This window comes from Somniosus microcephalus, chromosome 15, assembly GCF_052327205.1.
Source record: "Somniosus microcephalus isolate GS21.2 chromosome 15, FLI_Smic_1.0, whole genome shotgun sequence".
Lineage (NCBI taxonomy): Eukaryota > Metazoa > Chordata > Chondrichthyes > Squaliformes > Somniosidae > Somniosus > Somniosus microcephalus.
This window is the reverse complement of record NC_141001.1, coordinates 25,996,863-26,011,039: the sequence shown is the minus strand read 5'-3', so window position 1 is coordinate 26,011,039 and position 14,177 is coordinate 25,996,863. Positions and strand designations below refer to the sequence as shown.

Sequence of the window (14,177 nt, the reverse complement as noted above, 5' to 3'; positions counted from 1 at the left end):
TTCAACCCTAGGGAGTGAAGGTAAGGGATAGGTTAGCCAGCTGCTCCACTTATATTCTGATCTGAGAAGCTGTGATATTTTGCTGTCGGGGGATGTGCTAATGGATTGCTGGCTACAAACGATACTGGCTGCACACTGGGAACGGATACCCAGATTTAGCAATAAGGCACTTCCTGGCCTGTGCCGTAATGGGATGAGGATTAGAAGTATTCCTTATCAAAAAATGTCATATCAGTGGGATTGCCTCAGAAACTCAAAGTAATAATCGGCAAGGATCTTCGACTAAACGGCACACAAAAAAGAAAAAAAGTGAAATTACGGAAGATTATGCTAGGGATTGTCAATCTGTGCATGGAGTGGTGGAGTGAGACAGAGAGTCTGAGACAGATGTGAATAGATCCCTTCCAGGCAGGGCATGAGTGACAGGACAAAGTAAGATCATTCACAGCACTGTTGTTCACCCTTTTTAGTTACCTGGAATGCTTCCAACACATCAGGTTACATCGTGCTTGTAAAACATGAAGAAATTAGAAAAATGTAAAAGAATAACCTTCATTACGAAAGGACCCCCACTGTCACCCTCACAGGCATCTCCACGCTTCTTGGCATCCGCACTGTAACCTACCGCAGACAAGAAATACATATTACAATATAAAAAACAGGCTTAATGGTGTGGTGATTAAAGTACACAGGCCATGCTCCCGTTTGAAACAGCACAAATGTATCGCACATTCTGTTCACCACAACACCTTCCTGAGCTGTGTGTTCCTGGCTCACTGCACCCATCTCAATCGCTACGCTAGTCACACCCACCTCTAAACACATGGTATCAAAGTGAATGGAAAGGACACACTGATCCCAATCCCTCATACTGCCTCCAAAAGAAAGTATTTTTTGTTAATGCGAGAGGGGCAATGATATTTACATTTCAGTTGGAAAGTCAGCAGCATCACTCCTCCCTTCTTCACTCTTCTCTTCTTCACGTCTTCCTTCTTCACTCCCCCTTCTTCAGTCCCCCTCTTAACTCCTCCCTTCTTCATTGCCCACCTTCACTCCTCCCATTTTCAGTACTTCCTCTGAGAATGCATTAATAACAATAATTTCCGTTGTAGGAATGAATATATTTTTTACCACTATCTTACATAATGTTTACCTATTTTGGGGGGAGGAGAGGAGGGGGGTTAAGGAATTATATGTGTGTAATATTTATGTTGCTTTGTGTTTATTCCAAAAAAATCATTCTTAATTTGTTTAACCACCACTCCCTCTTCCAAAAAAAAATGTACTCATTAGCTGAGCTCAGGATTAGGAGGAGTGACTGGAAGTAGATATGGCCAGTGAGAGATAGTGGCACTGCCAGGTCGCAGGCCCAGGCTGAAACTGTGGAGCCGCTCTTTGTTAATACTACTCTAAAGCCAGCCACTGAAACATGACGGACTTGTCTGCCATTTTCCTTCCCTCTATGGGAGGGAGCATTTCACTTATCACAATATCCACTCTCCGCCACGGCCGCACCATGGCTGCAGTACGTACAATGTACAAGATGAGCTACAGCAACTCCCCTTGGTTACTTCAACAACACCTCCCGCAACCTCAACCACCAAGAAAGACCAGAGCAGCAAATCCATGGGAATACCATTATTTTCAAGCTCCCTTCCAAGTCTTACACTAGCCTGAATTGGACACATACTCATTCCTTTATAGTTGTAGGGTCACTATCCTAGGTTTACCTGCATAACCTCATCATGGGAAGCACCATCATCATGGGAACAGCAGCAGTTCAAGGAGAAAGCCCACCGGCACCTTCTTGGGGCAACTAGGAATGAGCAATAAATGCAGCCGTGCCAGCAACACCCCTATCCCAAGAGCAAATAAATCGGAATTACTCTTCCCTGATAGAATCGATTAACTTCCCTGCAAGCAGTCCTTGTTATTAAGCTCCCGCTGCCCTTCTCAAAACGAATGCTGAGAACGGATTCAAAGCCAAATCAACTAAATTTGGTTCAGTTTAGGTTTGCAATATATTCATAAGGATTAGACCTTCTGTGTGGGGCACTGGGGCTGTCTCAGTGTATATACAGGTAACCTGTGGGTCTGTGTGGGCACTGGTGCTCTCAGAGTATATACAGGTAACCTGTGGGTCTGCATGGGCACTGGTGCTTACTCAGTGTATATACAGGTAACCTGTGGGTCTGTGTGGGCACTGGTGCTCTCTCAGTGTATATACAGGTAACCTGTGGGTCTGTGTGGGCACTGGTGCCGACTCAGTGTATATAAAGGTAACCTGTGGGTCTGTGTGGGCACTGGTGCCCTCTCAGTGTATATACAGGAAATCTGTGGGTCTGTGTGGGCACTGGTGCCCTCTCAGTGTATATACAGGTAACCTGTGGGTCTGTGTGGGCACTGGTGCCCTCTCAGTGTATATACAGGTAACCTGTGGGTCTGTGTGGGCACTGGTGCTGACTCAGTCTATATACAGGTAACCTGTGGGTCTGTGTGGGCACTGGTGCTCTCTCAGTGTATATACAGGTAACCTGTGGGTCTGTGTGGGCACTGGTGCTGACTCAGTGTATATACAGGCAATCTGTGGGTGTGTGTGGGTATTGGTGCTGACTCACTGTATATACAGGTAACCTGTGGGTCTGTGTGGGCACTGGTGCTCTCTCAGTGTAAATACAGGTAACCTGTGGGTCTGTGTGGGCACTGGTGCTCACTCAGTGTATATACAGGTAACCTGTGGGTCTGTGTGGGCACTGGTGCCCTCTCAGTGTATATACAGTTAACCTGTGGGTCTGTGTGGGCACTGGTGCTCTCAGTGTATAAACAGTTAACCTGTGGGTCTGTGTGGGCACTGGTGCCCTTTCAGTGTATATACAGGTAACCTGTGGGTCTGTGTGGGCACTGGTGCTCTCAGTATATATACAGGTAACCTGTGGGTCTGTGTGGGCACTGGTGATCTCTCAGTGTATATACAGGTAACCTGTGGGTCTGTGTGGGCACTGGTGCCCTCACAGTGTATATACAGGTAACCTGTGGGTCTGTGTGGGCACTGGTGCTGACTCAGTGTACATACAGGTAACCTGTGGGTCTGTGTGGGCACTGGTGCTCTCAGTGTATATACAGGTAACCTGTGGGTCTGTGTGGGCACTGGTGCCCTCTCACTGTATATACAGGTAACCTGTGGGTCTGTGTGGGCACTGGTGCTCTCTCAGTGTCTATACAGGTAACCTGTGGGTCTGTGTGGGCACTGGTGCTCTCTCAGTGTATATACAGGTAACCTGTGGGTCGGTGTGGGCACTGGTGCCCTCTCAGTGTATATACAGGTAACCTGTGGGTGTGTGTGGGCACTGGGGCCCTCTCACTGTATATACAGTTAACCTGTGGGTCTGTGTGGGCACTGGTGCTCTCTCAGTGTATATACAGGTAACCTGTGGGTCTGTGTGGGCACTGGTGCTCACTCAGTATATATACAGGTAACCTGTGGGTCTGTGTGGGCACTGGTGCTCTCTCAGTGTATATACACGTAACCTGTGGGTCTGTGTGGGCACTGGTGCCCTCTCAGTGTATATACAGTTAACCTGTGGGTCTGTGTGGATACTGGTGCCCTCTCAGTGCATATACAGGTAACCTGTGGGTCTGTGTGGGCACTGGTGCTCACTCAGTGTATATACAGGTAACCTGTGGGTCTGTGTGGGCACTGGTGCCCTCTCAGTGTATATACAGTTAACCTGTGGGTCTCTGTGGGCACTGGTGCCCTCTTAGTGTGTATAAATGTAACCTGTGTGTCTGTGTGGGCGCTGGTGCCCTCTCAGTGTATATACAGGTAACCTGTGGGTCTGTGTGGGCACTGGTGCTCTCAGTGTATATACAGGTAACCTGTGGGTCTGTGTGGGCACTGGTGCCCTTTCAGTGTATATACAGGTAACCTGTGGGTCTGTGTGGGCACTGGTGCTCACTCAGTGTATATACAGGTAACTTGTGGGTCTGTGTGGGCACTGGTGCCCTCTCAGTGTATATACAGGTAACCTGTGGGTCTGTTTGGGCACTGATGCTCACTCAGTGTAAATACAGGTAACCTGTGTGTCTGTGTGGGCACTGGTGCCCTCTCAGTGTATATACAGTTAACCTGTGGGTGTGTGTGGGCACTGGTGTCCTCTCAGTGTATATACAGTAAACCTGTGTGTCTGTGTGGGCACTGGTGCTCTCTCAGTGTATATACAGGTAACCTGTGGGTCTGTGTGGGCACTGGTGCTCACTCAGTGTATATACAGGTAACCTGTGGGTCTGTGTGGGCACTGGTGCTCTCTGTGTATATACAGTTAACCTGTGGGTCTGTGTGGGCACTGGTGCCCTCTCAGTTTATATACAGGTAACCTGTGGGTCTGTGTGGGCGCTGGTGCCCTCTCAGCATACATACAGGTAACCTGTGGGTCTGTGTGGGCACTGGTGCTCTCAGTGTATAAACAGTTAACCTGTGGGTCTGTGTGGGCACTGGTGCCCTTTCAGTGTATATACAGGTAACCTGTGGGTCTGTGTGGGCAGTGGTGCTCACTCAGTGTATATACAGGTAACTTGTGGGTCTGTGTGGGCACTGGTGCTCTCAGTGTATATACAGGTAACCTGTGGGTCTGTGTGACCACTGGTGCTCTCTCAGTGTATATACAGGTAACCTGTGGGTCTGTGTGGGCACTGGTGCTCTCATACTGTATATACAGGTAACCTGTGGGTCTGTGTGGGCACTGGTGCCCTCTCAGTGTATATACAGTTAACCTGTGGGTCTGTGTGGGCACTGGTGCCCTCTCAGTGTATATACAGGTAACCTGTGGGTCTGTGTGGGCACTGGTGCCCTCTCAGTGTATATACAGGTAACCTGAGGGCCTGTGTGGGCACTGGTGTTCTCAGTGCATAGACAAGTAACCTGTGGGTCTGTGTGGGCACTGGTGCCCTTTCAGTGTATATGCAGGTAACCTGTGGGTCTGTGTGGGCACCGGTGCTCACTCAGTGTATATACAGGTAACCTGTGGGTCTTTGTGGGCACTGGTGACCTCTCAGTGTATATACAGTTAACCTGTGGGTCTGTGTGGGCACTGGTGCCCTCTCAGTGTATATACAGGTAACCAGTTGGTCTGTGTGGGCACTGGTGCTCACTCAGTGTATATACAGGTAACCTGTGTGTCTGTGTGGGCACTGGTGCTCTCTCAGTGTATATACAGGTATCCTGTGGGTCTGTGTGGGCACTGGTGCCCTCTCAGTGTATATACAGGTAACCTGTGTGTCTGTGTGGGCACTGGTGCCATCTCAGTGTATATACAGTTAACCTGTGGGTCTGTGTGAATACTGGTGCCCTCTCAGTGAATATACAGGTAACCTGTGGGTCTGTGTGGGCGCTGGTGCTCTCTCAGTGTATATACAGGTAACCTGTGGGTCTGTGTGGGCACTGGTGCTCTCAGTGTATATACAGGTAACCTGTGGGTCTGTGTTGCTCTGGTGCCCTTTCAGTGTATATACAGGTAACCTGTGTGTGTGTGTGGGCACTGGTGCTCACTCAATGTATATACAGGTAACTTGTGGGTCTGTGTGGGCACTGGTGCTCTCTCAGTGTATATACAGGTAACCTGTGGGTCTGTGTGACCATTGGTGCTCTCTCAGTGTATATACAGGTAACCTCTGTTTCTGTGTGGGCACTGGTGCCTCTCAGTGTATATACAGTTAACCTGTGGATCTGTGTGGGCACTGGTGCCCTCTCAGTGTATATACAGGTAACCTGTGGGTCTGTGTGGGCATTGGTGCTCACTCAGTGTATATACAGGTAACCCCGGGTCTGTGTGGGCACTGGTGCTCACTCAGTGTATATACAGGTAACCTGTGGGTCTGTGTGGGCACTGGTGCTCTCTCAGTGTATATACAGGTAGCCTGTGGGACTGTGTGAGCACTGGTGCCCTCTCAGTGTATATACAGGTAACCTTTGTGTCTGTGTGGGCACTGGTGCTCTCAGTCTTTATACAGGTAACCTGTGGGTCTGTGTGGGCACTGGTGCTCTCTCAGCATATATACAGGTAACGTGTGGGACTGTGTGGGCACTGGTGCCCTCTCAGTGTATATACAGGTGACCTGTGGGTCTGTGTGGGCACTGATGCTGACTCATTGTAAATACAGGTAACCTGTGGGTCTGTGTGGGCACTGGTGCCCTCTCAGTGTATATATAGTTAACCTGTGGGTGTGTGTGTGCACTGGTGCCCTCTCAGTGTATATACAGGTAACCTGTGGGTCTGTGTGGGCACTGATCCTCACTCAGTGTAAATACAGGTAACCTGTGTGTCTGTGTGGGCACTGGTGCTCTCTCAGTGTATATACAGGAAACCTGTGGGTGGGTGTGGGCACTGGGGCCCTCTCACTGTATATACAGTTAACTTTTGGGTCTGTGTGGGCACTGGTGCTCTCTCAGTGTATATACAGGTAACCTGTGGGTCTGTGTGGGCACTGGTGCTCTCTCAGTGTATATACAGGTAACCTGTGGGTCTGTGTGTGGCACTGGTGCTCACTCAGTGTATATACAGGTAACCTGTGGGTCTGTGTGGGCACTGGTGCTCTCTCAGTGTATATACACGTAACCTGTGGGTCTGTGTGGGCACTGGTGCCCTCTCAGTGTATATACAGTTAACCTGTGGGTGTGTGTGGGCACTGGTGTCCTCTCAGTGTATATACAGTAAACCTGTGTGTCTGTGTGGGCACTGGTGCTCTCTCAGTGTATATACAGGTAACCTGTGGGTCTGTGTGGGCACTGGTGCTCACTCAGTGTATATACAGGTAACCTGTGGGTCTGTGTGGGCACTGGTGCCCTCTCAGTGTATATACAGTTAACCTGTGGGTCTGTGTGGGCACTGGTGCCCTCTCAATTTATATACAGGTAACCTGTGGGTCTGTGTGGGCGCTGGTGCCCTCTCAGTGTACATAAAGCTAACCTGTGGGTCTGTGTGGGCACTGGTGCTCTCAGTGTATAAACAGTTAACCTGTGGGTCTGTGTGGGCACTGGTGCCCTCTCAGTTTATACACAGGTAACCTGTGGGTCTGTGTGGGCGCTGGTGCCCTCTCAGCGTACATACAGGTAACCTGTGGGTCTGTGTGGGCACTGGTGCTCTCAGTGTATAAACAGTTAACCTGTGGGTCTGTGTGGGCACTGGTGCCCTTTCAGTGTATATACCGCTAACCTGTGGGTCTGTGTGGGCAGTGGTGCTCACTCAGTGTATATACAGGTAACTTGTGGGTCTGTGTGGGCACTGGTGCTCTCAGTGTATATACAGGTAACCTGTGGGTCTGTGTGACCACTGGTGCTCTCTCAGTGTATATACAGGTAACCTGTGGGTCTGTGTGGGCACTGGTGCTCTCATACTGTATATACAGGTAACCTGTGGGTCTGTGTGGGCACTGGTGCCCTCTCAGTGTATATAAAGTTAACCTGCGGGTCTGTGTGGGCACTGGTGCCCTCTCAGTGTATATACAGGTAACCTGTGGGTCTGTGTGGGCACTGGTGCCCTCTCAGTGTATATACAGGTAACCTGAGGGCCTGTGTGGGCACTGGTGTTCTCAGTGCATAGACAAGTAACCTGTGGGTCTGTGTGGGCACTGGTGCCCTTTCAGTGTATATGCAGGTAACCTGTGGGTCTGTGTGGGCACCGGTGCTCACTCAGTGTATATACAGGTAACCTGTGGGTCTTTGTGGGCACTGGTGACCTCTCAGTGTATATACAGTTAACCTGTGGGTCTGTGTGGGCACTGGTGCCCTCTCAGTGTATATACAGGTAACCAGTTGGTCTGTGTGGGCACTGGTGCTCACTCAGTGTATATACAGGTAACCTGTGTGTCTGTGTGGGCACTGGTGCTCTCTCAGTGTATATACAGGTATCCTGTGGGTCTGTGTGGGCACTGGTGCCCTCTCAGTGTATATACAGGTAACCTGTGTGTCTGTGTGGGCACTGGTGCCATCTCAGTGTATATACAGTTAACCTGTGGGTCTGTGTGAATACTGGTGCCCTCTCAGTGAATATACAGGTAACCTGTGGGTCTGTGTGGGCGCTGGTGCTCTCTCAGTGTATATACAGGTAACCTGTGGGTCTGTGTGGGCACTGGTGCTCTCAGTGTATATACAGGTAACCTGTGGGTCTGTGTTGCTCTGGTGCCCTTTCAGTGTATATACAGGTAACCTGTGTGTGTGTGTGGGCACTGGTGCTCACTCAATGTATATACAGGTAACTTGTGGGTCTGTGTGGGCACTGGTGCTCTCTCAGTGTATATACAGGTAACCTGTGGGTCTGTGTGACCATTGGTGCTCTCTCAGTGTATATACAGGTAACCTCTGTTTCTGTGTGGGCACTGGTGCCTCTCAGTGTATATACAGTTAACCTGTGGATCTGTGTGGGCACTGGTGCCCTCTCAGTGTATATACAGGTAACCTGTGGGTCTGTGTGGGCATTGGTGCTCACTCAGTTTATATACAGGTAACCCCGGGTCTGTGTGGGCACTGGTGCTCACTCAGTGTATATACAGGTAACCTGTGGGTCTGTGTGGGCACTGGTGCTCTCTCAGTGTATATACAGGTAGCCTGTGGGACTGTGTGAGCACTGGTGCCCTCTCAGTGTATATACAGGTAACCTTTGTGTCTGTGTGGGCACTGGTGCTCTCAGTGTATATACAGGTAATCTGTGGGTCTGTGTGGGCACTGGTGCTCTCTCAGCGTATATACAGGTAACGTGTGGGACTGTGTGGGCACTGGTGCCCTCTCAGTGTATATACAGGTAACCTGTGGGTCTGTGTGGGCACTGATGCTGACTCATTGTAAATACAGTTAACCTGTGGGTCTGTGTGGGCACTGGTGCCCTCTCAGTGTATATATAGTTAACCTGTGGGTGTGTGTGTGCACTGGTGCCCTCTCAGTGTATATACAGGTAACCTGTGGGTCTGTGTGGGCACTGATCCTCACTCCGTGTAAATACAGGAAACCTGTGGGTCTGTGTGGGCACTGGTGCTCTCTCAGTGTATATACAGGTAACCTGTGGGTCTGTGTGTGGCACTGGTGCTCACTCAGTGTATATACAGGTAACCTGTGGGTCTGTGTGGGCACTGGTGCTCTCTCAGTGTATATACACGTAACCTGTGGGTCTGTGTGGGCACTGGTGCCCTCTCAGTGTATATACAGTTAACCTGTGGGTGTGTGTGGGCACTGGTGTCCTCTCAGTGTATATACAGTAAACCTGTGTGTCTGTGTGGGCACTGGTGCTCTCTCAGTGTATATACAGGTAACCTGTGGGTCTGTGTGGGCACTGGTGCTCACTCAGTGTATATACAGGTAACCTGTGGGTCTGTGTGGGCACTGGTGCCCTCTCAGTGTATATACAGTTAACCTGTGGGTCTGTGTGGGCACTGGTGCCCTCTCAGTTTATATACAGGTAACCTGTGGGTCTGTGTGGGCGCTGGTGCCCTCTCAGTGTACATAAAGGTAACCTGTGGGTCTGTGTGGGCACTGGTGCTCTCAGTGTATAAACAGTTAACCTGTGGGTCTGTGTGGGCACTGGTGCCCTTTCAGTGTATATACAGGTAACCTGTGGGTCTGTGTGGGCACTGGTGCTCACTCAGTGTATATACAGGTAACCCTGGGTCTGTGTGGGCACTGGTGCTCACTCAGTGTATATACAGGTAAACTTTGGGTCTGTGTGGGCACTGGTGCTCTCTCAGTGTATATACAGGTAGCCTGCGGGTCTGTGTGAGCACTGGTGCCCTCTCAGTGTATAAACAGGTAACCTTTGTGTCTGTGTGGGCACTGGTGCTCTCAGTGTATATACAGGTAACCTGTGGGTCTGTGTGGGCACTGGTGCTCTCTCAGCATATATACAGGTAACGTGTGGGACTGGGTGGGCACTGGTGCCCTCTCAGTGTATATACAGGTAACCTGTGGGTCTGTGTGGGCACTGATGCTGACTCATTATAAATACAGGTAACCTGTGTGTCCGTGTGGGCACTGGTGCCCTCTCAGTGTATATACAGGCAACCTGTGGGTCTGTGTGCACTGATGCTCACTCAGTGTAAATACAGGTAACCTGTGTGTCTGTGTGGGCACTGGTGCTCTCTCAGTGTATATACAGGTAACCTGTGGGTGGGTGTGGGCACTGGGGCCCTCTCACTGTATATACAGTTAACCTGTGGGTCTGTGTGGGCACTGGTGCTCTCTCAGTGTATATACAGGTAACCTGTGGGTCTGTGTGGGCACTGGTGCCCTCTCAGTGTATATACAGGTAACCTGTGGGTCTGTGTGGGCACTGGTGCTCTCTCAGTGTATATACAGATAACCTGTGGATCTGTGTGGGGCACTGGTGCCCTCTCAGTGTATATACAGATAACCTGTGGGTCTGTGTGGGCACTGGTGCTCACTCAGTGTATATACAGGTAACCTGTGGGTCTGTGTGGGCACTGGTGCTCTCTCAGTGTAAATACACGTAACCTGTGGGTCTGTGTGGGCACTGGTGCCCTCTCAGTGTATATACAGTTAACCTGTGGGTGTGTGTGGGCACTGGTGTCCTCTCAGTGTATATACAGTAAACCTGTGTGTCTGTGTGGGCACTGGTGCTCTCTCAGTGTATATACAGGTAACCTGTGGGTCTGTGTGGGCACTGGTGCTCACTCAGTGTATATACAGGTAACCTGTGGGTCTGTGTGGGCACTGGTGCCCTCTCAGTGTATATACAGTTAACCTGTGGGTCTGTGTGGGCACTGGTGCCCTCTCAGTTTATATACAGGTAACCTGTGGGTCTGTGTGGTCGCTGGTGACCTCTCAGTGTACATACAGGTAACCTGTGGGTCTGTGTGGGCACTGGTGCTCTCAGTGTATAAACAGTTAACCTGTGGGTCTGTGTGGGCACTGGTGCCCTTTCAGTGTATATACAGGTAACCTGTGGGTCTGTGTGGGCACTGGTGCTCACTCAGTGTATATACAGGTAACCCTGGGTCTGTGTGGGCACTGGTGCTCACTCAGTGTATATACAGGTAACCTTTGGGTCTGTGTGGGCACTGGTGCTCTCTCAGTGTATATACAGGTAGCCTGTGGGTCTGTGTGAGCACTGGTGCCCTCTCAGTGTATATGCAGGTAACCTTTGTGTCTGTGTGGGCACTGGTGCTCTCAGTGTATATACAGGTAACCTGTGGGTCTGTGTGGGCACTGGTGCTCTCTCAGCGTATATAGAGGTAACGTGTGGGACTGTGTGGGCACTGGTGCCCTCTCAGTGTATATACAGTTAACCTGTGGGTCTGTGTGGGCACTGATGCTGACTCATTGTAAATACAGGTAACCTGTGTGTCTGTGTGGGCACTGGTGCCCTCTCAGTGTATATATAGTTAACCTGTGGGTGTGTGTGGGCACTGGTGCCCTCTCAGTGTATATACAGGTAACCTGTGGGTCTGTGTGGGCACTGATGCTCACTCAGTGTAAATACAGGTAACCTGTGTGTCTGTGTGGGCACTGGTGCTCTCTCAGTGTATATACAGGTAACCTGTGGGTGGGTGTGGGCACTGGGGCCCTCTCACTGTATATACAGTTAACCTGTGGGTCTGTGTGGGCACTGGAGCTCTGTCAGTGTATATACAGGTAACCTGTGGGTCTGTGTGGGCACTGGTGCCCTCTCAGTGTATATACAGGTAACCTGTGGGTCTGTGTGGGCACTGGTGCTCTCTCAGTGTATATACAGGTAACCTGTGGATCTGTGTGGGGCACTGGTGCCCTCTCAGTGTATATACAGATAACCTGTGGGTCTGTGTGGGCACTGGTGCTCACTCAGTGTATATACAGGTAACCTGTGGGTCTGTGTGGGCACTGGTGCTCTCTCAGTGTATATACACGTAACCTGTGGGTCTGCCTGGGCACTGGTGCCCTCTCAGTGTATATACAGTTAACCTGTGGGTCTGTGTGGATACTGGTGCCCTCTCAGTGCATATACAGGTAACCTGTGGGTCTGTGTGGGCACTGGTGCTCACTCAGTGTATATACAGGTAACCTGTGGGTCTCTGTGGGCACTGGCGCCCTCTCAGTGTGTATACAGGTAACCTGTGCGTCTGTGTGGGCGCTGGTGCCCTCTCAGTGTATATACAGGTAACCTGTGGGTCTGTGTGGGCACTGGTGCTCTCAGTGTATATACAGGTAACCTGTGGGTCTGTGTGGGCACTGGTGCCCTTTCAGTGTATATACAGGTAACCTGTGGGTCTGTGTGGGCACTGGTGCTCATTCAGTGTATATACAGGTAACTTGTGGGCCTGTGTGGGCAATGATGCTCACTCAGTGTAAATACAGGTAACCTGTGTGTCTGTGTGGGCACTGGTGCCCTCTCAGTGTATATACAGTTAACCTGTGGGTGTGTGTGGGCACTGGTGCCCTCTCAGTGTATATACAGTAAACCTGTGTGTCTGTGTGGGCACTGGTGCTCTCTCAGTGTATATACAGGTAACCTGTGGGTCTGTGTGGGCACTGGTGCTCACTCAGTGTATATACAGGCAACCTGTGGGTCTGTGTGGGCACTGGTGCCCTCTCAGTGTATATACAGTTAACCTGTGGGTCTGTGTGGGCACTGGTGCCCTCTCAGTTTATATACAGGTAACCTGTGGGTCTGTGTGGGCGCTGGTGCCCTCTCAGTGTACATACAGGTAACCTGTGGATCTGTGTGTGCACTGGTGCTCTCAGTGTATAAACAGTTAACCTGTGGGTCTGTGTGGGCACTGGTGCCCTTTCAGTATATATACAGGTAACCTGTGGGTCTGTGTGGGCAGTGGTGCTCACTCAGTGTATGTACAGGTAACTTGTGGGTCTGTGTGGGCACTGGTGCTCTCAGTGTATATACAGGTAACCTGTGGGTCTGTGTGACCACTGGTGCTCTCTCAGTGTATATACAAGTAACCTGTGGGTCTGTGTGGGCACTGGTGCTCTCATACTGTATATACAGGTAACCTGTGGGTCTGTGTGGGCACTGGTGCCCTCTCAGTGTATATACAGTTAACCTGTGGGTCTGCGTGGGCACTGGTGACCTCTCAGTGTATATACAGGTAACCTGTGGGTCTGTGTGGGCACTAGTGCCCTCTCAGTGTATATACAGGTAACCTGAGGGCCTGTGTGGGCACTGGTGCTCTCAGTGCATATACAGTTAACCTGTGGGTCTGTGTGGGCACTGGTGCCCTCTCAGTTTATATACAGGTAACCTGTGGGTCTGTGTGGGCGCTGGTGCCCTCTCAGTGAACATACAGGTAACCTGTGGGTCTGTGTGGGCACTGGTGCTCTCAGTGTATAAACAGTTAACCTGTGGGTCTGTGTGGGCACTGGTGCCCTTTCAGTGTATATACAGGTAACCTGTGGGTCTGTGTGGGCACTGGTGCTCACTCAGTGTATAGACAGGTAACCCTGGGTCTGTGTGGGCACTGGTGCTCACTCAGTGTATATACAGGTAGCCTGTGGGTCTGTGTGAGCACTGGTGCCCTCTCAGTGTATATACAGGTAACCTTTGTATCTGTGTGGGCACTGGTGCTCTCAGTGTATAGACAGGTAACCTGTGGGTCTGTGTGGGCACTGGTGCTCTCTCAGCATATATACAGGTAGCGTGTTGGACTGTGTGGGCACTGGTGCCCTCTCAGTGTATATACAGGTAACCTGTGGGTCTGTGTGGGCACTGATGCTGACTCATTGTAAATACAGGTAACCTGTGTGTCTGTGTGGGCACTGGTGCCCTCTCAGTGTATATATAGTTAACCTGTGGGTGTGTGTGGGCACTGGTGCTCACTCAGTGTAAATACAGGTAACCTGTGTGTCTGTGTGGGCACTGGTGCTCTCTCAGTGTATATACAGGTAACCTGTGGGTGGGTGTGGGCACTGGGGCCCTCTCATTGTATATACAGTTAACCTGTGGGTCTGTGTGGGCACTGGTGCTCTCTCAGTGTATATACAGGTAACCTGTGGGTCTGTGTGGGCACTGCTGCCCTCTCAGTGTATATACAGGTAACCTGTGGGTCTGTGTGGGCACTGGTGCTCTCTCAGTGTATATACAGGTAACCTGTGGATCTGTGTGGGGCACTGGTGCCCTCTCAGTGTATATACAGATAACCTGTGGGTCTGTGTGGGCACTGGTGCTCACTCAGTGTATATACAGGTAACC

General features: G+C 50.6%; 1 protein-coding gene and 1 long non-coding RNA gene across 2 annotated transcripts in view; both read right to left on the bottom strand.

Annotated features, from left to right (window-relative positions):
* Positions 1–14,177, bottom strand: part of f2 (coagulation factor II (thrombin)) — a 203,030-nt gene that overhangs the window by 24,615 nt on the left and 164,238 nt on the right. The window contains exon 13 of the mRNA XM_086007573.1: positions 551–621. Coding sequence (XP_085863699.1) covers positions 551–621 — 71 coding nt within the window. The remainder of the gene's footprint in view (positions 1–550; positions 622–14,177) is intronic.
* On the bottom strand, positions 623–3,501 carry LOC147106593 (uncharacterized). Its single transcript, XR_015080956.1, has 2 exons — positions 2,135–3,501; positions 623–2,086 (listed from the first exon to the last, which is right to left on the bottom strand). It is a non-coding gene; the product is annotated as an uncharacterized LOC147106593 (long non-coding RNA).